The sequence below is a fragment of the Parus major genome, chromosome 1A, assembly GCF_001522545.3.
Source record: "Parus major isolate Abel chromosome 1A, Parus_major1.1, whole genome shotgun sequence".
In the NCBI taxonomy this organism is placed as follows: Eukaryota; Metazoa; Chordata; class Aves; order Passeriformes; family Paridae; genus Parus; species Parus major.
In genome coordinates, this window is record NC_031773.1 from 60,965,990 (window position 1) to 60,989,274 (window position 23,285).

The 23,285-nt window shown below is 39.1% G+C and overlaps 1 protein-coding gene across 1 annotated transcript in view; it reads right to left on the bottom strand.

The window, feature by feature from the left end:
- Window positions 1–23,285, bottom strand: part of VWF (von Willebrand factor) — a 127,200-nt gene that overhangs the window by 33,088 nt on the left and 70,827 nt on the right. Inside the window, exons 28-34 of the mRNA XM_015628568.3 lie at window positions 19,230–20,575; window positions 18,358–18,477; window positions 16,968–17,111; window positions 10,005–10,148; window positions 8,702–8,866; window positions 6,327–6,370; window positions 1,953–2,130 (exon numbers count right to left, since the gene is read on the bottom strand). Coding sequence (XP_015484054.1) covers window positions 1,953–2,130; window positions 6,327–6,370; window positions 8,702–8,866; window positions 10,005–10,148; window positions 16,968–17,111; window positions 18,358–18,477; window positions 19,230–20,575 — 2,141 coding nt within the window. The remainder of the gene's footprint in view (window positions 1–1,952; window positions 2,131–6,326; window positions 6,371–8,701; window positions 8,867–10,004; window positions 10,149–16,967; window positions 17,112–18,357; window positions 18,478–19,229; window positions 20,576–23,285) is intronic.

Sequence of the window (23,285 nt, forward strand, 5' to 3'; positions counted from 1 at the left end):
CAATAAAACCATGTTTCTCAATCTTTACTTATTCATGGACATAAAAAGAAGTAAGGATAATGGGAGTGCTTTTAAATTTCTCATAGGTTTCTGTAGCACAAAATGCACTAATGAGATCCATTTCAAAGTAGTCCAAGAGCACACAACAGCCATGAATCACATTGCAAATCATGGTGCTGTAAAATCTGTAACTAGTTCAGAAAGCAAGCACCTTTGCAGTGTAAGTCCTGAACCATCCTCTGAACTCAGATGACCTAAGAACCCTTTTATAAGGACTTCCTCTTTGCAGAAGCATTTGTCACATCACTCACAATGTGAAGCCATCGCTGGAAATTGTGTTTTAGCTCTCTAAATGAGTGAATCATGAATCAAGTTAGCAGCATTTTCACGGGTGGCCTAACCAGCCTCCTTGCATAACAACAAAGATGCTGCCTCACACGGAGCTCCCACTCAGCACATCCTCTGCTATGCCCATCTCTGCTTTACTGATTGCTGATTCAGCAATCAGTATCAACCTTTTCAGCTGCTACTGATGTAGCACTTCAGTTGGCACAGAATCCCCCTGGCTGCACTGAGCAGTCATTAAAAGAGGACTTGACCCATGGGGTTTTTCATCAGCTGGGGTGGGGGGGGGATTGGGGATTTTCTGTTCTCTCCTTCTCTAACATGGAAGCTTTCTATTTTTCCCTCATGAGTTGTATCACCTTAGGAAAAAAAAAAAAAAAATTGGGTGTCATGGCTCATTAAATTCATAAAGAGATAAACAGTTCTTAGCTCAAGTGAACTATAGGGCTTTTTGCAATAATTAGCTAATGGTATGAAAGGTTATTTTCATTTCATCCTTTAAGAAGGTTTTTTATGAAGGTATGTCTTGCATGCCAAAAGTAATGTCCTCATGTTGCTATCTATGCTTTTAGGATCGAGAAATTTAATAAAGATGCACTTCTTATGGGTAGGTATCACTATCTTTTAAACACTATAAAATACTTATGACTAACTGTCTAAAATATTTCTACTTTTTCAAAATCCTTGTAGCAAACCAGAAATGTTAGATTTAAAGTTTAGATCATCAAATACACATTAGGAAATGCCAAAACTCAGGGTGTAAAAAATTTTGTATGTCTAAGAGTTCAGGGATCAAAATCCAGCTACAAGCTTTAGTATTTCAAGGGGTGGCTGGAAGAAATTGTATTTAAATCAGCCAGCTCAGCAGAGTACATTTTAAATTAAGATTATATGTTGTGAGAAGGAGATGTGTATATATTTTATCAGAACCCAATATATATAGGGTTCTGATCTACTTTTAAGAAATAAGCATATGAATTTAGATTTAAACCCACTTACACTTTAATAAATGCATCACCAGCCTCAGGGCTGCATCCCTCTAACCCTGTAAATGTGAGTGGATGCAATTAATTCCTGTTCCTATCATCCCAGCCCAGGCACCAATCACACAGTGTTCAGCCTTTCTGTTCAGACACTCAGTGTGAGATTATCTGGATTAGGGAGAATTTTCTGTTATGCTTTTGTACTACACTTGCTTGATCGAGGGCAGGCCAAACCCTCAAGCCCTGAGATGGACCAAGAATCCATTACTTGCTTACAGCTTGTCGAGATAAATTCCTGGTTTCTCCCATACATCCTCCTTCCCAGCTCACACAGCTTTGGAAATTGAGTGTGAGATGACCTGATAAAACACTTGCTCTGCTAATGCAAAAAATAAGGTTAGAGCAGTCCTGAACTTGCAAGTAGCATTAGGCATTCCAGCATTAGTTGGGCTGTTACACTCCTCATTATTTGCTTAAATGGCTGTATAACAATTAAACAGCAATTCCTCCCACCCTGGTCATTTTTCAAGTGTTCAGTGTCTGAGAAGCTCCACTAAGCATCACATTTGGGGTCAAACACTTCAGATGACACGGAGGGAGAGGCACACATGGACAGATACTCACATGGGCACATCCATCGGCAGCCACAAGTTTCCTCCACCTTAACAGCAGGAAGGTTGCTGTGACACACAGGCTTTGGCATTCTCTCACAGTTGATGTGGTGGCTCTCCAGAACTGTGTAATCTCCTGGGAAGCACGTCACAGTGTGGCACTGGTCTGGTAATGTCCATTTGTCACCAGGCTAAGGAGGGAAACATGGATATGCAACAACTGAAACCAAAAATGCGAAGTTTGGCTAGTGTCACAGAACTTCAGCCAGAAAGTGAAGTGACACTGACAGCAGTGCTACTCACATTTGCTTTGAAAAAATAAATAATGGAATGCACTGTATTAACAACTTCATGAGGATAAGAAATTTTGAATTAGAAACAGTAAAAATCAGGCTGAATTTCCATGCTAAAGATAACTGTTCACAATAGGAGATATATTGTTCCAACCACCTATAGTTAGAGCTTACCCATCCTACAACATGCATGGAGACCAGAGTCAACGAAGAATTTCCCTCAGCTTTACTCTAAATTTCAAGTCCTTTAGTTTTCATAAGCCACAGATAGTCAGAGCACAGCAGGAATTAATATTTGTTCCAAACTATGAAAGTGTGGAATATTGTAGTTATTTTATCAACAACTCTGAAACTTTAAAACAGCTCCTTTCTTCCCAAAGGGAAATTGATACTCTACCAGATCAGTGTTATTAGATGTACATAGTGGATTTCTAGAGCTAAAGAATTAAATGTAACATATATTCCTGTTTTCCAAAGGACAGTCTGAATTTTAATGCATCAGGATTATATACTAATAAATAATAGAGAGATACATGTGGAGTGTCTCAAGATTCCTATGTAAGCTCTCTGGCTCCAATCCTGCAGAGCCCTAAAGTCCATAAGTAGGCTGAATGAGTTTTAAAACAGTGTTCATCCCTGAGGTGTGCATTCCCAAGAATATCCCCAAATGTGGGAAACAGCACTTCCAGAGCTCTGTCCACAGAGCTGAGTCCAGAAACACCAGTACAAGTGAAACGGTGCTTCTGTGAGCTGGATAACATTCCTTTATATTCACAAGCAGGAATGTGAGGAAGAAAAGAGAATTGATACTGGGCATAGCCATCTCCCATCCTGTCCTCTGCAGTTTAACCATCATTCCCATAGAAGAGAAGAAAAAAGGGATAAAATACCTTGGCAACAAGATAATTCACAGATGATTCTCTGTGAAGTATTTTTCTGTATTCTCTGAGCTACGGGATGCCATCAAGTAGCTGCCATATTTGCAGCCACAAAAAATTACATATTAAATACAGGTTAATTTACTGGACTTGTTTTATATATTTCAGGACTTTGAGAAGGCAACTGGAAGTTGTTTAATACTTTTTTCAGACTTCTGAGCCTAGAGGAGGCAGTGAAAAAGTAACAAAAGGACAGCAAAAGTATTTACATAGGAAGAGATAGAATGCTTTTTAATTACAATTGTCTTTCCTACAACTCACTGAAAGTGGAGCACCTGGAAGGTTACATATACAGCTGTGCAAGTCTGGCTTCCATACCTATTTTATTGGTTTTATTTCACTCTTTAATAGGACATTTATTAGAAAACATCTAGGAGCTGGACAAGAAAAGCAAAGCACAAGAAATTTAAAAAAAAAAAAAAAAGTTGAGGGATAAAAACCCACAAGAATCCTAGCGCAGAGGAAAAACAAAGGGACTCTGAAGACAAAGAGAGCCTAAATTCCAATTTATATGAAACTGTAGGAGCAAAAGCAGGACAGAAAGGAGAGCAAAATTTGGTTTCTAAGCTGTGAAGGATAAGTTTGCCAGGACACTGCAGGAAGCCTCAGACTTCCTCTCTGAGGGAGCTAAGAACCTACAGACCTGGATATGCACACTCTGTGTCTTGCTGTGCATCTGCAGGAGATCCATATACCTCAGCAGCTCCCTTGGCTGTTACCTCTTACTCTAGGTTAGGTTATTTGTTTGTCTACTCTCTAAGCCAAGAGCTGAACAATACTAGAAAAGACCTGGTAATAGTTCAGGGATATGGAGTTTGTCACATTAAACAGCCTAGAAATGCAAATTGCTCTATAGATCACTTCATGGGGAAATATCACTATTATAAGACAAAAACATACACTTCCATTATCATTTTTATGCCTGCTTCTAAATTTCAAAACAAGACCAACAATGAAAATTAACTATGTTAAAAAAAATGACTAATTTTTTATAATTTTCCTGATATTCTGCAAACTGGCAAATTAAAACATGAAACCATGGTTCTTTACACAGCCAATGTTTGGCACTCCTGCAACCCCTTACCACTGGATCTGATGAGTACTAAAAACTTCCAAGGATTCAAAGAACAGCTGAAGAAACTCACAGAGGATGAAACAATCCAGCACTATCACATACAAAAAGGTGTCACTTGCAGCTCAGGGTGTCCCTGACTAACAAATTGTTTATGGCTAGGATAGTTCAAGAAAATTTTATACATATTTATTAATGTTGCTTCCCTGGCTACTATTTTTGGCCACACAGTGCAGGGGGTAGGACAGATTTTTGGCCTGACCCAGCACATTTGATCTGCTACTAACCATGACCTCAATCAAGAATATTCCTTCCACAGCCACGTCCAGGGTAGCTTAATAACAAAACAAAACATGAAAAAGTAGCAAATCATAATATTCCTGACAGTGATAGGATTTAGGCTGAGCTTTTTGATCCCAAGAACTCAGATTTCCTCGCAAACTGCAAGAGATCTGTTCCCACAATCCCCAGGTGCATGACAGACATCCCGTTTGGGAAGCTGAGCCTTCTGCAAGAATTCTCTGAGCAACACCTGAAAATTATGAAGCTAATATAAAAACCTGTGTTTTATGAATCAGGGAAGGAAGAGCCTTGATTCTTCCTCCCTGTGGATTTTTGGGCTGTGCTGAAAAAGGGGAACAGAACAGTGGCACCTTAGAGCCAGTGAGGCACAGCAGAGGATGCTGCACCACAGGGGCAGGAACTTCTACAGGTGTCCTGTAGGCTCTATGGGAAGCTCCAGAAGGCTGTGGCCTCATAGTGCCTTCTAACACCTATTTTTCCTGGCTGACAGAAGAGGCAAATCAAAATCCCTGCCATTTGAATGTGTGGTTCATTTTTATATGGACTGGAGCCCAGCCTGTTTGCCTCTAAAAGCATTTCAGACGGAACGGAAATTGTGCTTTAGGTTTATCATCCCCAAAAATGAAACCTGACATGTCTGAAATTCAAGTTTAGCCTTCCCAGCACTTATCTACACATACCTGTGTCTGCTTCTAGGAGCCCAGAGGCCTGGACACATGCAGTTCAAACAAAATCAGGGTTTTTTTTCCTTTTTCGGTCTTAATAAAGAAGTTTTTCAAGTTTAGTTTTTGTTGTTGGGTTTGTTTTTTTTTACTTAATTAAGCTGTCAGCCTCAAAGCCATCAGATTATACTTAGTGTCTGATTTAGCTAAAGCCTTTCTGTGTTCTGACTAGCTGATTGAGGCCAAGTATGTAAGGCAGCTTTGATATATTTCCTGTGTTTAGATAATTCATATTCATTCATTAGCCACATCCTTCCTCACAGTCATGTCTTCACAAGGGAAAAACCTAAGGAATATTTTTTATGTACTGGAAATTCAAGATAAATGCCGGAGTAGAACTCATAACTGATCCCTACTTGAAAATATGGCACAAGCTTATGCTAATATTTTAAATGTATGAAGTATCACATACTCTGAAAAACCTTGGCATCTCACCTGAGATGAAGAATCTGAACCATTTATAACATCTGGAACATTGCTTTCTTAGAGTGGGATCACTTTTGAAAGATCAGACAAGTTTACTAACATTTCTGAGCATTTTCTCAGGTCTAATAATTTTTGCACAAACTCACTCCAAGAAATTTGATTCCATTGCTAAAGAGACGATTTTCCCTAGAGACATAACAGTCACACAATAATTATCTTCCTGTAAAATTGTCATAGGGACAAGGTATTTGTAATTTTAGCATGACATGGGCTGGACAATGACATTGACCCTGCACATGCACCTTTATTTTGGCCATGTGTAGCTGTCCCAGAAGTCCTCTCACCAGAAGGTGGAAATGCACTTTTTGTTGTCAGGGAAGACAAACACTATCACAACTTTTGGTTCTGCACTTCAACAACATTCAACACTCTCCAAGATGAGGTGATGTAAGAGGAAGCTTCCTCTGTGTGCAAAGTTATCCCACCAGTTCAAAACCCAACACTTTCCTCTTCCAAAATCATTCTTAATATTGTCCCACAATTTTTGGTTTAGGTTAACTGTTCAGATATTCATGTTCTAGCACAAACTTTGCAATTTAAAAGCCAGATGCCCAACACAGGCAATGCACTTACTCTCTTTTTGTTTCCATCCTCATCTATGCATTCTCTGACTGGGTCTGAAAGAAAAGCAGACATTTTTTTAGTCATCCCACTCCCTTATTAAGTCTTTTAACAATATAACCTTTTTGTTAACAACACAAGTCACCAAAATACAGATTGCTTACTTAAAAACTTGATTTAAACTGTGAGAAGCTTGGGGAATTTTGTGCTAGAATGTGTGAATCCCTACCTGAAGACTTCAGGCATTTGTCCAAAGTGTCCAAAGAACAAGTCACAAAAGCATAAACAATGACAATGGTCCCAAAATACTCCATGAGCAATAACTGGGCTCCAATCCTACAGGTTCTGTACACTTCTTGTACAGCCACAGCTCTGCCCAGATGGTGCTTAAAGGGTGAGCATGGCTTTGGCTCTGAGGCACAGTCCAACCTTACCTCAGAATCTTATGATCCACTGAGAACATTCCTGGAAATTAGCAGGTCATGAGAATTTCCACACCCACACCCACACCTACATTTATTAAATGAAGGAAGATCAATACAGCATAACTGCACAAATAGCTGCAATAAGAACACTCAAACTCAGTTTCCTAACATTAGTAATGACTGATGAGCATCTTTTTTCATATAATCAGTTCAATGGTCACAAGGTACCCACTAAACTGCACTTTCTATGTTTGTGTGCTCTCACTACACACTTAAAGGTATTTTTGAAGCTTTTTCATTTTTGTACTATGGCATGACAAAGTCTCTAAGATATTAAAACACTGACCAGCAAACTCTTTGTAGAATACTAGACTATGCTATCCTATATACACTCTCTGCTCTGTCTTTTCCAGAATAAGTAATGTATTTTGAAATCATTTAGGAACTCCTTTTAACCATTTTTTAATGGTATTATTTTTGGTACACTTCCATACAAAAGGCAAGACTCCCTCTGCAAGAGAAATCCAACTGTATGAGTCTAAAGGGGAAAATAATATTTTACAGACTGTATGAAATCTATATAAACAAAACAAACAGGAAAAAAAATCCAAACAAAAATAAATCCCCATCAAAAAGAAAACAATTATAGTTTTTCACCCCCTAGCAAAATTTTTACTATCAGCAAAAGGGAGAGAGCTAAATTTCTCAGGTTTTAGCTGTTGAAGATGTCTACAGTCCAAGTCTTTTTGAGCTGTTGGAAAAGCTTTAATAAAAAAATACAGTACTTTCACCTCTGGTAGTGATAGGTTATAGCACAGATTGCAATAAGAAAATAGTTGCTTGTTCCAAATTCCTGCTCCCCATCCTATATCTTGGATCAATGTAATTTACAGCAAGAAAAGTCACATATTTTACAGTGTGAAGAGAGGAAATGCATCTTTACAAGCTTATTTTAAAAGAGAGGAAAGAAAATGGCAGCTGTTTAAATCTAGAAAATGGCAGCTGTTTGATGCTCTGGAGAGATTTTAAAATGCCAGAAGTGATCCCAGTGGAGGCTGATCGGATATCTCCAAGCTGGGCTGTGAACACTCTGCAACTTCCTCATTCTCAGAGGTCCTTGGCTCTGCAAAAAAAGTCCATTTATTGTAGTGAAGATGTAACTAAGCCCTCATAATGCTGGCAAAAACCTGTGCAATGACTAACACCATGAGGCAGTGGCTTGTGGTGAGAACGTGTGGATGTTATTGGAACAGGAATAACAACAACAAGATGAGGGATAAATATCTATATCGAGATCAAGGAGGTAAAACAAGTAAAATCCTGGTCAGTAGGTCAGTGTTGAAGCAAGGTTCCTTAGAGAAGGCATGCTGTCATCTACAAATAAATGAATCCTAGTTTAAAACATTTTACACATTTTTTTCCCCCAGTATCTGCTTCCTTGGGAAAGCAAATGTTTTATTATTTTTCTTTTTGCCTTCTATTTTGGCTGAATTTTCTGTAGGCATACACATAACAATGTCTGAAAAACACAACTTGAAATCTTTGCTCACAACATTTCTGACACATGCCTCATTCGTTCATGACAGCTTCAGCTTTCCTGGTGTCCTTCAGTTATTGACCAGTCCTGAGCAGTGATTATCAAGGTTTTAATTAAGATTGATTTTTATCAAGATGGTAGCTTGAAAGTTCAGGCCTAAGCAGTTCTAAAAACCTTGCTGGAATTGGGCTAATTGGAATAGCAGCTGGATACATATTTAAAGGGCTCAAATTTGGTTTCACACCTAAGTGATGGTGGTGGTCTAGGTCAGCATTTCCAAGGGTTGTCAGTGGAAACTAACAACAACTAACTAACTAACTAGCTAACTATCTGATTGCCTTTTAATATCAAGAAAAGCCATCCTGGTTTTGCATTTCAATTTTTGTGTTATGCTCTAGACACAAGGTCGCGACTTTTGGACTTACCCATGCACACTTTTTTGATAAATTCACTGTTCAATGTGATCATGGTGGATAAATCTTCAAAATTCTGGAGCTTCATGATTCTGTTAGCAGCAGATGGTCCAGCCAAAGTCCTCAGCTGCTCTTCATTGTATCTGTTCCCAACACCAATTGGGAACAGGGATACCCCTAGGAAAAGAGAAGGGTTTGAAATAGGCAAGGCACAGGAAAAAATCATTGCTCATGGATGTGGAGTGTTCATCCCTGGAAGTATTTTAAGGATGTGGCACTTGGCAGTGCTTCGTTAATGGCTGGACATGACAATCTTAAAGATCTTTTCCAACATAAAGATTATATCACTTATTTTTTTCATTTGCTTCTTAAAATAAATTTTAAAAATAACTGGGATTTTTTTCTCTAGCTCTTAATTTTCATGTGTTACTTGCATCATTCCCCCCACACTCACTAAAGGCAACTAAGAGCTGAAATGATGCTGCTCTAATCAGACTGTTAGCTAAGCTGAGCTCTATTAGTCCCAAGCATAATAAGATCATTCATGGGCAACAAAACACAGCTGCAGACTTAATGACATCTTCACTCTTTCTAAATAAAAATAATAATAAAAAAAAAGAATCTCAATATACTGTTTTCTTTCTTCAGTTACACGGCAATTGGATTATTGTCAAACCATTTAATTAAAAATAATGGTTGATAGTTCTTGCACAGTCCATGCCTTATTCAATAACTCCCAGAGCAAGCTTCAAATAAAGTCAAAGTTCCTCAGCTGAACACCTGAGGAAGCTGAGATACAGAAACAACAGCCAGAAAACTTGAAAAATGATCAGGCAGCACAGTGATAGCAGAAGTATATTCCTGTAGAGGTCAGGGCAGAATCTCATCAAAATTTCTTATTATTATCATTATTATCTTTATGATTATGATGATTATATTTAGTAGTAGTAGTAGTAGTAGTAGTAGTAGTAGCCTTTCAAGTTTCACTGCACTGCAACAGTATTGAATTTATTATATTAGACCACATTTCTGTTCTCCCTGTCTACTCACAGGATCTCAGAAAACGAAATGCTACTGATTCGTGAGTCCTGGGCAAATTGTCAGCCTTAACTGCAGATTGGTCTTGAATTTCCCAGTACATCAAAGGCATCTTCATGGGGCATGTTTTGTTCAGGTCTGTTCCTTACCACAACATCACACACAGCAACTCCAGAACTTGCATGAACACACCAGTATGTTAATTTTCCATCTTTTGTTCTAGCTCATTACTTTAAAAGTAACAACTCATAAATAGTGACAGTGAAACAAGGTTTACTGTTCACTCTTGCAGAGAGGGCAGCAGCCTCCACAGCATCTTGTGAGCTCCCCGACACAATGACGATCACAACCTTTGATGCACTGGGTCTGGCCCCATGGGATTCTGACATCGCATTCTGGACCACAAAATCAATGGCATTTCCTAGGAAGAAATGAAGAGAGAAATGAGAGATATAATAGAAAAGTCACAGGAGACTATAAAACTAAATCTTTTATTGCTTTAGTGTGTTATGCTAGCAGGTAGTGAAAAATATTTCTTCTTAAAGGACTTTTCATGTCTGATTTATTGCAGCTACATGAAATATCTCAGCCATTAAAAACCTTCCAGTATTTATTACAGCAACCAAACACAGAAGGACCATCCTTAACTCCATCTCCAGACCATCCCAGTCCCTGCAGTGATGAGAATTTTTTTTTCTTTTTCCGTAGCCACAATAAAGTTACACATCTCATTTAAGCAGTTACCTTTCCCAGAAGTATTGCCATCCCTAAAGGATAGAAGACATTGTGGAGATTATATTCCTGCTTCGAACTGTTGAGCAACACTGACATCCAGTGGGCAAGCTGATCCACAGCTTGGCATCATCCTGAGCTGTTGACACAAGTTGTTCTCACTCCTATAAAAGATCTAGTGCTACCCTGATTCCATCAAGTTTCCCTATGGATGTGAAAAGCCTACCTTGCCTCCACACTACCAGCAACCTCACTGAAATTTAAACTCTGTATAATCCATAATACAACTGATGATCCATATTAAAATAAAAACAAAATAAAACAAAAAATACCCACACCAAATCCCACAAAACTTGCAAAGAAATTCTACTTCACCTACCAAATCAGAAATCGGCTTAAAAGGGAAGCTGCTGCCCCTTCATTTAATATCTGTGAACACTCAGGAAAATTTGTGTTGATAATTATGACCTCAGCAAGAGAGCACTTTGTTAGTACTTGCATTTAGACATGTATTTGCACAAATATTTATACTGAGAATCATGATATGCAGGTTTCTTAAAAGCTCCTTTGGGTTTAGAAGTTATCAGGTCAGGAAGTAGAAATGAAACCTGACTGATGTGACATTCAGGGCAAACAGTAACTGATGAATAATAAACACTTGAAAGAGTATTTCCTCTGAGTAATCTGCAATAACTGCAGAGGTAAAATAAGTTTGCCTGAGGAATTCACAGTAAAATTTATAATAATAAGTGCATTTGTTTGCAACTTATTATAGTGGCAGGTAGGGATAGGACAAGGGGAAGTTTTAAACTAAAAGAAGAGAAATTTATATTTGATATGATGAAGAAATTCTTTACTCAGAGAGTCCTGAGGCACCAGTGGAACAGGCTGCCCTGGGAAATTGTGTCTGCCCCATCCCTGGAAGTGTTCCAGGCCAGGTTGGATGGGGCTCTGAGCAGCCTGGTATAGTGGAAGGTGTCCCCACCCATGGCAGAAGGGCTGGAATGAGATGATTTTGAAGGTCCGTTTCAAACCAAACCATGCAGTGACTCAATAACATAGCAACAGCAGTTGGATATTCAGTGAAAACCTCAAAATTTTGAATGTTTTTCTATTTGCAACAAAACGCATTTTAAAACACCATTATTAGCTTGGTGATGGTGATTCCATCTCACAAACTTAGTATTCCCGACCACAAAAAATAACTAACCTCAGGTATTAACTCATGTCCTACACAGTTGTCCTCTCTACAAATGGTTGTTGAGGTAAATATTAGATACAGAAGGGCACATTAGCTAGAAATAATGAAGAATAAAACAAAATACAGCAAATAAATATGACTATATTCAAAGTCCCTGAGATTGCTCTAGGATGGTCACTGTGCCAGAAGATTGACTCATTCCCCTTTGGTCCTACAAATAATTACCAGAAAAACTGTTTCAGTTTTTAACTTTCAAATATTTTTTAGGTTAAGCTTTTGCACAGTAAGATGATTTTTTATTCATTTATGAAAAGTACTTGAATTTTTTGTATTTGTTTTCTTTAATGACCCTTTGACTTTTGTGTGGTTCATGTGGTCAGCAGCCACTCCAGCTCCGTTTTTCTTCTTCACACATTAATTTTAAAAATGCTCAGAAACTCCATACATATTTGCAAACTGAAAAAAAATCCACTCTTTTTATAATTTCTCAGAAAGAAATCAAGTACCATTGTAATAGAACCAGTGATTATTTCAAAGGCCCCAAAAGTAGTTACTCAATTTAATGGATGGAAAATTGGATTTAGCATAGTAAAAACTCTTTGAATTTCTCCCTTTACTTTGAAGCCAGCTCTAGAGAAAAGAGCCAGGTGTCTGAAGACATGATCAAATGAACACTTTTGTCCTGCTTGAGGGATTCAGAAAGTTCCTATCCCAAGCTGGAAGTTGTTACTTCTCAACTCTTCGTCTCTCCATCTCGCCACGAGGAGAAATACCAAATCCCTCAGAGGCCACAATAGAAACAATTCACTGCTAAAATCAACCCACTTGAACATTTTCATACTGTGAGACTGCAACACAACAGAAACCTGACATTGTCATACCAGTAAAGGAAATTTATAAGTATTTACACTGACTTAAACAACACTGTGCACGAGGCTTTAAGACTGGAAAGAGTGCTCACAGCATAGAAACATGAAGTCAATCCCAGAATGGTTTAGGTTGGAAAGAACCTTAGAGACCATCCAGTTCCAGCTCCCCTGCCATGGGCAGGAACATATTCCTCTAGCCCAGGTTGGTTTCAGCCATTTTAGCCCTTCCCTCAGCCCATTAAAGGTGGTGAGACCCCAGCAGCCTTCCAGCTCAGTCAGTAGTGGCACGACTGCTACTCATTGGCCATGTCCAGGGAAAAAAAATACAAGTAAATAAAAAGGGAAAACAAAAACTCAATTGAACCATACAGGCTACTTTAGAAAGGACAGACCAATCGTTCCAAGCACAGAACAGCATCTTCTCCCCATCCTTCAGTGCTCATGTTTGGAATAATCAGTAAATACTGACTATGAACATTTGATGCTAAAATTCTGAGAGTCAGAAAACGCTTTTTAAGAACCTTTTCCTGGTTGACTTGACACCTGATGGATTTTAAAGTTACGCTTGTATTTTGAAGTAACAACTCAGAATGCTTCACACAGAGGTGCCTGCAAGGACTGCAAGTTGATTAAACTGACATAAACAAGCTTTAAGGACATAAGACAATCTGTTGAATGAGTTTGGAGGTGTTTACTAGGAGTCTACAGGGAATTACATGAGATTCTGCCTTATTGAATAGTTTCACTAATGATTTAGATGCGAGAGTTAAAATGTGTAAAAAGATGTGTTAAAGCTCAATCACAAATATTGGATTGGGAGCAATCATGGACATAATGGAATTAACTGAATAAGCACAAGATGGCCTAGAAATATATGAAATATATCCAAGGAATGAAAATGAAGATTCATCCCAGAATTAGCCAATCTGGAACAGACAGACATTTAATGTTTTGGTGGATGCCTCAGGGAAAGCAAAAACTTCCTAAGAGCAACCTTTGCAATCATTTTCTTTAATTTTGTCTGAAAAAAGAAACTAAATGTAAAGCCCCTTGAGAGTCTGTGGAGTTGTAATAGATAGGGGATTCCAATTAGATGGAGGTTCCTGCGGGAAACTTGTGAATCTGTGCCTTAAGTGGCCTCAGTGGTTTCTCTAACATTTCTGCAACATCTTGACAAAAAAAAATACCACAAGAGATCTTGATCATTCACAAGTCCTGAAAGCTGCCTAGGAAAGAAACTAAAAAGGAATGGTTCCTCAGAACCTGAAGTGATACAGGAGCAGCCAACACTGTCCAGATGCTGGGTATTCCAGACTGCAACTATTTAACAAAGGACTTGCCTAACCAGGAACAACTCCCCCACATGATAATCATAGAATCATAAAAATCACAGAACAGTTTGGGTTGGTGTCCCATGTTCAGGGACACCTTCCACTAGATCAGGTCCATAATCCTGAAGCTGGTCTTTGTATCTTAATTTAGGCTCTTCGCTTGGCACTGAATTGGGATTTTTCACTGAAAATATAAGATTATTTTAATTTTGAAACAAATCAGCTATTGAAAATTGATCCCACAGTGCTTTGAGTAGTCAGTTCTTGGCACATGAATGTTGATATTTTGGCATTAACACATATTGATTAACATGTGCTGAACCTTTCATGAGCAGCAGAAACCTGTCTGTCCAGCATCACTAAATGGAACAGGCCCCAAAAACCTCACCCCTACATGTCACAAATCCTGTGTTTCTCTTATCACCATGGGCTTCTGATGAACCCAGATTCCACCAGGAGCTCATTCAACTCACAAACCTTTTAAGAATGAACTAGGAAAAAAAAAAGCAAACAAAAAAGCCCTGAAGAGCAGTGAATTAAAACAGCTCAGGGAAGATAATAGTGGCAGCCAAAACTGGCTTCAAAAAGGAGCTGGCACCACCAGTTCAGCAGTACTTGTGTGGAACAACTCAAAGTCTCTGTTAGTGGGTGTCAGCCCTCTGATCAGGACAGCTTCTGGCCTTGGGTGACAGGGGGCAGGATTTTTAGAAATTCAGTATAGAATGCATCATTTGGGGATGATGGTGGACCTTTGCTTCCAAAACCTCGGGGGAGGTTTAGGAGAAAGACATTTATGCCTTCTTAATCCTGACAGCAAAGCTGAATGCTGCTAATCAAATATATTAATAATGATGGAAATTTGGAGGAAAAAATATAAATTCAAGTTTGTTTTTTTTTTTCCCTTAGAGGGTGGGAGGGAAATATTTCTTTCCCTAAAGATGCTTTTATACAGCTGAGCCACACAGAACATACTTCCTGCAAATTTTGAGGCTGAGGCAGGAAAATTTCAACCTAAATGAATGACTTTTACTAGGGCCATAAGGAAGCAAAATAATGTTTTTTATAAAGTGTTAAGCAGTATTTACTGTAGGGATTTCTCAATCTGCTCCCTGTGACTCTCCTAAACACCCACAAATGCTGAACAGAGACACATTTACGTGATTCTCAGTTCTCTTGCACACATCACTTTAGTGTTTAGTTAGTTTCCTTCTTTTTTTCTTTTTCTTCAGTTGTTTCTTATGTGAAGTTGTACACGATTTCATGATGTCTGAATAGCCCCAGAGCTGCATCTTGATAGGTTACTTGAGCCAAAATTTGCCTGATGTTATTGAATGGCCCCACTGCACAAGCATGGGAAAGATTTGTGGTATCGGCCGCTCTTTCTTGTTCTTTCTATGCCCTCACATACTTCTTCATTATTTCTTAAAATCTCTCTCTCCTGGAGCTTCCCTATGGCTAAATGAGGCAGGAAATGCAACGCTTTCTACAATTAGACTTTTGCAGTGGCAGCAACAATTGCCCTCTGCAAATAGAGGTTTTTGGACCAAAATACCACAATTTGGATCAACATAGATGGAATAAAAATTTCACTGAATTGTTCTTCTACCATACGGCAGCCAGTGCAAATACAAATCGGCTCTGGTCTGAAAGCAATGTTATTTTTTGATGGGTAAATTCAGATCAAGCAAAGGCCAGAAGAGATTTTCTACGAAAATGCCGCATCCAGACTGGGCCATCAAGCAGCCTCTGCATTTCCAGAGGCCTGAGCTCAGACAGAAGGGCCTGAGTGACCGTGCACTTCCCAGGAATGCTGTCTCCTGGACAGCCAGCCACATTCACACACATCACAAGGTGCAGGACAGCACCACCGTGACTTATTTTCATTACTTCATTTGGGAGGAACTACTTCTATTCTATTCCACTTTGATTCATTATATCACATCCTAGATCACGGTCTCTGAGCATTTTCCAATGAGACATAAACAAATCACTAACGAGGATGTCATGTGTCTGCCTCTCCCATTTCATTTCCCAAAGGCCATGTTTGCTCTTGTTTATCCTGCAGTTCGTGTGGCTTTCTCTACACATTACATGGAAGGTTTCACAAAACTTATCTATTTGTATGCAACAATTCATCCCACAACAAGCCTATAGAAGTCTCATCAGCCATCTGGTATTTTTATTTCTCCAGGCTGAGAAGGCAATCAGAGGTAATCCTCCTGCGAATATGGAAGTCAGGTTTTATTTCACACTCTTCTGTACAAATAACTCTTTATAGCCCAAAGACCCCAAAAATCTGTGTATTCCTTAATTCTTATAGGACCCTGATGCTAGGTTGCTGCTGGAATAAATGTGGCTCCAATTCTCAGGGTATCTGGTGAAAAATGCTATAGGAGATATATGCTATCATTTTTTGCTGAACCCTGCAACTGATATTCATATGTGCACCGAGTTTCCACAGACCCAGTGGGAAATCTCTGATGTTTTAGCACATGAAAACTGAAGTGGACCTATCTGTCTGGAACAGAAGATGGCATTTCACAAGTAACTCTTCAGCTGAGGTGTTGCCTTAGGCAATCCTTGTGCTCCATGGCACCATCCCCAGTCTTGTGCCAGCTTTAGTCCCTGTGGAACCAGCGTGGCAACTTGAATGAGGGAAGTGAACCACACAGAATACAACTCTTGTTTTGCTATTTTTCAGCCAGATGGGTTACACTGGCTCAGCAGAAACATCTGGCAAGGTCAGCTTCTGAAGTCAGCATGAACAGTTCTGCTTCTAAATGTCTAATCAACTGACCAGCACTAAAAGGTTAATGATCAAAGTCTTTACTTCTGAATTATGCTTTGCTTGCTTGAAAGATAATGAATGCAAATCCCGAGCATTACTTTGAGGCTTCTTTCCAAAATACATTAAAGACAAACCATAATTTGTGTAACCTATGAATACATTTTAATAGAGAAAATTGAACCATAACAAGAGGTTAAACCTTAAAAAGAAGTGCCACCACAATTACATAAATTGGTGCTTGCAGCCAGCCTGTATTTAGCATTCCTTGGCATTTTGTTCCCTGTCTTGTTTAAACACCAATATTCACAAAATCACTCACCTAGTCTTGTAGGACCTTGCTCCCTTTGTTGAATGGCCTGCACCATCTCTACAAGCCTGTCAGTCTCTTGAGGCATGTTCCATGAAATTTCTAGGTTATTTTCCCTGGCATACTGAAGAACTGACACATGAATTGAAGAATTGCCTGAAGCAGGAAAATAAACATTTTAGGCAGTGCATGTGAATGTCTTAAAATAAATCTAAAGAAGACGTTGGCATTGTGATTTACATTAGGAACAGCTAGACAGTGGTTTTCCATCAGAGTGTGAAAAGATCAAAACTGAACTCCTTCCTGGTGAAAAAATAAGCAAGTACTGCTGGAAACATTTGCTTTTCTGTCAGGAGTCAGCATGCAGTACTATAGCCCAGATCAATATGACAGTAACTGGAGAATTTCATTTTATTGATCTCCATTCAGTATTATTTCTTTCCCATTTTAAAATTGTCTAAAACCCCCCTCTTTTTTTTTTTTTTTTTTTTTTTTTAACGTGCACTTTGTTTAGCACAAGCAGTAGATTTATGCCTCATTTGTCAGATGGGCTAAGCTCCCTAGATAATTTCCAATGCTTCCTGGATCATGCCCAATTCCCTCTCTCATACAGCACTGGAGTGATGTGCATGGAACAAAGTGAATCCAGGGAGTTTGACCTGTGAAGGGGAATGAAGAGAAATTCCAAATTATGCTCCTCTCTGACATTCTGATTATACATTATGTAAGAAGTACAAATAAAACTATTAAAGCATTTATATAGATAATTAAAAATATCAGATTTGCAAAATTGAACCAGGCAATATGTTGTTTATGGTGATTGGCTGTACTTCTCTTCATGGCCTCCTACTGAAGGTATTTATAGAGCACAATGAGTCTTTATCAGTTCTTTGTAAATAACAACAGTTGTTCCATGGAAATGACTTAATGCTGGATCAAAAAAATACAATTGTGATAAAAAAAAAAAATCCATGTCTGTTAAATACTACTGGGAATACACGGGATCCTGTGTAGCCCCTGCCATGCAGATGGGCTTGGTACAACCCACACAATGTCCTAAACTGCTCCCTGTGCCACATGATCCCTTCACATATGTGCAGAATACAAGGCATTCTGCCAGGTGGGCTGCACTGATAATGAAAGATTAGGAATAGTCTAACCAGATGTGTATCCCCCTATCAATACACACTCTGCAATTACAGTGAGCTTAGCACTCCCAGAAAGCATCAGCCATCCCACATAGGTCAGGAAATAAACATTGAGCAGTCAGTGTTTTGAGGGATTGGAATGAGTAATCTAAAATTAAGAATTGAAAAACCTCCACTGAGAAGCTGGTTTGTCCCCTACAAGCAAAAGAATAAAAAACATCTTTCTGTGTTTGAGCTGAAAGGCAGATACATACCAACCACAACACTTTCAATAAATGCCCGCACAAAGTTTTTCATTTCCTCAAACTCCGATGCTCCTATATTGGAACTTCCATCCAGAAGAAACATGATGTCCATGGGTTTGTTGCACAACTCTGAGGGTAACAGGGGGAGGGAAAGATATATATTTTATATATAATAACGAAAAGTAGCATCTGCTAATGTAGTAGGAGTAGAAAGGATAGGCCCAGTTGCATTTTGGGAAAACAAAGCAGGATAATGACCAGTTGAAGCAGTAAGGGATGCCCCTTTAATGAAAGCCTTGAGATTCATATCCAGTGGGATACATGGATATTTCAATTCCTGCTCTTCTACCAATTCTGTTTTACTCATAGGAGACTAAAACCAACAGCAGATGACAACACCAACAAAAAAGCCCAAACCAAACCAACAACAAAAGAAAAATAAACAAAAAAACCCAGAATACTCTCCTCACCCCTAAGCAAACAAATGAAAAAAAAGTTTGCGAAAAACCCAATAATGTCTCCTCACAAAAGAGGAAGTATAATTTTACATTATTTTAAGCAGAGAATAATAATAATAAAGATAGAAGAATGTTTTTCCTCTGTCACTCTCCAACCTGTATGAAAGCTGCTGTACTTTGCTGACAAAAGGACACAAGGACTTTGAGCCTACAGAAAACAGACTGCAGGGCTGGGCTCAATTCAGCTGGACTGAGGCAGCATCCTCAGCCTTCAGGGAAGACAAATATTCCTTCCTTGGTGTTACAACAGCAAGACACCAAACCAGATAAGGGAACCCTTCACATTTCAGTGGTGCACAGGGTAAATGGAGGAGACCTGACAGAGAAAAGAGGAAATCACACAGAAAATTCATCCAATCTTACCTGTGATTTGGGTCCAAAATCTCATCCCATGAGAGCAGCATGACTGCAGCACTAATTCAGGTGCCTCTTCAATAAGTCTGTTGTAACTATTTAAGATAATTGGGTCATTAGGCTGACTGATCTTTCTGAGTTCTTGGATATTGGCACCGGGGGTTATGCCTATTGGGATAACATTCATGCTCCTGGGAGGTCGTGTGATAACATCAGTAGAAGGACTAGATGACACCATATATACCAAGTGAGGAACATCTTGCCTGCCCCCATTCACTGATGTAAATGTATGTTTGGAAATATAATCAAGGGCATTGCCAGTGTTGGTAGCCCTCCCTCCCTGGTAGGGTATACTCCTCACTTTCTCGATAATTTTTTCTTTTGACTGTATTTCCCTAAAGGAGTACTCCAGATTGACAGTCTCTGAATACTGCATGACTGTAACATGAATATTTTCCTGTCCCACGTTCATTCCTGTGACCACCTTCTCAATGAATTTCTTGACTTTATTGAAGTTTTCCTCCCCAACATTGTCAGATCCTTCCACAATAAAAGCGATATCCAGCCTGTTGGGACGGGACTTTTCTGAAAGAGCTGGTTGGGCTGTGAGTCCCAAAGGGGCAAGTATGACACTGGACATGGTTGGAGCAGATGTAGCTGGTAACGGGAGACTTTCTTCAGGTCCAAGACCACACAGATGATCAATGAGGAAATCTCTATTATCCATTAACTCCAACACATTGCTCACTAGGAAGGCTCTGCTACCTGGAAACATCTTTGCCATGAACCTGACTTGATCCACATTGATATGTGGCCCAATCCCCACAGGTATTACTGTGATATCTCTAGTCTTCAAAAACCCAAGCATGTCACGGATTTTTTTTTGAGGCTTGCTTGCTATAAATATCACTGCGATTTTGGCGGCATTGGTCCTTTCTGCTTTTCCAAACACATGCAATGCAGTGTATTTAAAGACCTCATAGACAGATGCTTCTTTATCACCTGTGTATTTTATGTTCTGGACAATTCTTCTCATCTGAGAATTTGTTTTGATATCTTTAAGGTTAAGATAGATGGTGGGACCAGCCCTATACACCAGAATTGACACTCGGATTTTTTTTTGAGAGATGTGGAGTTTTTTCATCACGCCAATTATGAAAGTCTTCAGCTGTTCAAAGTCCTCCTCTGAGAGTTTACTGGAGCCATCAACCAGGAAGGCCAAGTCCATCATCTTGCTGCATGAGTATGCACTGGCTGGTAGCTCAATGTCCTCCTCTGGAATAGGTGTTGTCAGAGTTAGGGTGTTCTCTATGGTCTCACAGTCCACACAGGTTAAGTTCTTCCCTTCACATAGACTAAAAAAATCATCAAATCAGAAAAATGTCAAATTTAACTTTAAAAAGCAATGCTTATAACAAGTCATCCACACATTATAAAAGAATACCGATACAAAACCAAGTATCTCAAAACCACAATGAAACCAAAACATGATGTGAATAATTTTTTTTTCCCCCACCCCAACTCCTCACAACTTGCCACATGGTATTGTACACCTCAATCCCCTATGTTCCTGGATGTTTGTTTAGATTCAGGAAACACAACCAACTAACAAGACTAACAACTGTGTTAGTCAGAGGAAACTCCTTAGAACAGTCTTTAGCAGAAAGAGTAAAATCTACGTCTGGAAGCTGCTTAGGAATCACTGAGCATCAGCAGCACAGCAACCTACAGGCCACTGGTGGACTGAACTTGCTGATCTAGTTTGCTTCACAAGGAACCAAAATATAAGGCAAACTGCAGGCAGCTAACAGCAAGTAAAATCCTAGAGTTGGAGAGATGTTTTACCTCTGATACGACAGCAAATTCTGTGCATGGGCCAGGTTTACACAGATTTTAACCTTAACTGAAATTAACAGTCTCTCTACCTCTAAAGTGCTCTACATTCCTGGTGGGTTTTTCTCTTGACTTCATTTTGGTTTGGATACATGTTTTTACACATGTTCATCCTGCACTGTTTCTTATGTCTCTCTTACCTTCTTATTATTTACTATGATTTCTTTTTCAGTCCAGATTTTCATATTAAATGTTTTATTTCAACCATAGATGTTATCTCTTTTTACTTCTATGTCTTACCTCACCATTTCTACTCACATCCATTGGTGCATTTTTCCCTTCCCTTTTCCACCTCAGCTCCCAATTTTCTTTCCTTCTCCTACCTCTGACTTTTCCACTATTCATCGTTCTGTACCACCATGAACTTTTTCACCTCTGTCACCCTCTACCTGTTATTAACTCACCTATGATTCATCCATCTTTAGCAAGGTTTTAACACTTCTGACCTTCTAATTCCTGGCTGCATGTTTCTCTTTACTTCCTAGAATCACAGAGGGGTTTGGGCTGGAAAAAATCTTTAAAGTGTATCTAGTCCAACTCTCCTGCAATGAGCAGGGATATCTTCAACTAGATCATGAGCTCAGAGCCATATCCAGCTTGACCTTTAATATTTCCAGGGATGGGACATCCACCACCTTTCTGGGCAACTTGTGACAGTGTTTTACCAACCCCTTTGTAAAAAACTTCTTTCTTGTGTCTCATATAATTTTATTATTTTTTTTTTTTTAAATTGAGCATCCTTCAGCTTAAAACCATCACCCCTTGTTCTGCCCCAACTGGCCCTGCAAAAAACTCTGCACCCATCTTCCCCATAGGCTGAAGCACTGAAAGCTCACATTAAGATCTCCCCAGAGCCTTCTCTTCTCCAACCTGAACATCCCATCCCTCTCTGCCTTTCCTCACAGGAGAGGTGTTCCATCCCTCTGACCAGCTTCACGTCTCAGAGGAAAGAACGTGACTGCACTCAGGCACAGGGTGGAACAGAACCAGTCCATATATTCTCCCTGTCTTACTGGACAGTCCAAGGAACAGAGTAGGAAAAGGTTAGAAAAGAGCAACCACCAAAAAACACTTGTTTTCACTTCCAGAGAAAACCCAGGATGTACAAACTACGTAAGTCAATACTGGAAGAAGGTGCCATTTTCCAGGAAAATACTTCACTTTACGTGTGGCACCTTCATTTAAGTTCTTTTAATTTAAGTGTTGTGTTCTTTTCAAGCTCATTTTAGTGTCTTCTTAATTGCAGAATGCACAGCTACTTTTGGCATTAACATACAGCAATAGAAGATTTATTATTCTACTCCTAATATGAACAAGACTCTTCAGGTTTCCAATTTCCTTTGGATGTTTGCTATGAAATTCATTTTTGTGCAGTATTTTCTATTGTTTGTACAGATGGTGTAGGCATCTAAATTAGGTGACAGCTATGCAAAAGGATGTTTCCCTAGTGAGGTAAGTTTTCCTAATGTTCTGAAATCTTTTGTGAGCAGCAGCCAGTGTATCAACATTTAAGATAAATTATTATTAAGAATTACAAAAATTAGAGAACAGAGACTCATTTAAGAAGACACTTCTTTGACCTTTTGATGGAATTTGGGGCTCTTCATGTGTATTGTTAAAATGTATTTAATTGATCAGCCTAACAGTCTCATGCCCTGGGTTTATAGCTCAGTTGCACCCCAGCCCTGGCTAGGGACCAGGAATCGCAAGTTTGTAGCCATTCTGAGCTTCTATGAGGTTCAGAGTTATTTGGAGCTAAGCTGTCGGTCTGGGCTAATGGCTGCTGCAGTTTTACAACTCATTTTCCATTAAATCTGATCAGTTTAGAAGATGGAAAACTATCTTTTATTCATGGCATTATAAGTCACTAGTGAAAATATCCATCCATGCTCCAGATATCCAGAGAATGACAAATTTTCATAATATGCCATGGGGGATTAAACAAAGTGCAAACAGTCTCTGCTGCATTGTAACTGAAGGCCCTCATCCTGCCCAGTGCACAGCATCACAATCCCTGTCATTCATTTTATCCTATTTGGAAACGCCTGTATACAGGCTCAGACCACGGGTATCACCTTAGTATCTCGTGGAAATGGTTTTCCAGTAATGGGACACCATTCCAACTGCTAATAATCTCAGCAAGTTCTAGACTGAGTGCACATTCAGACCTTG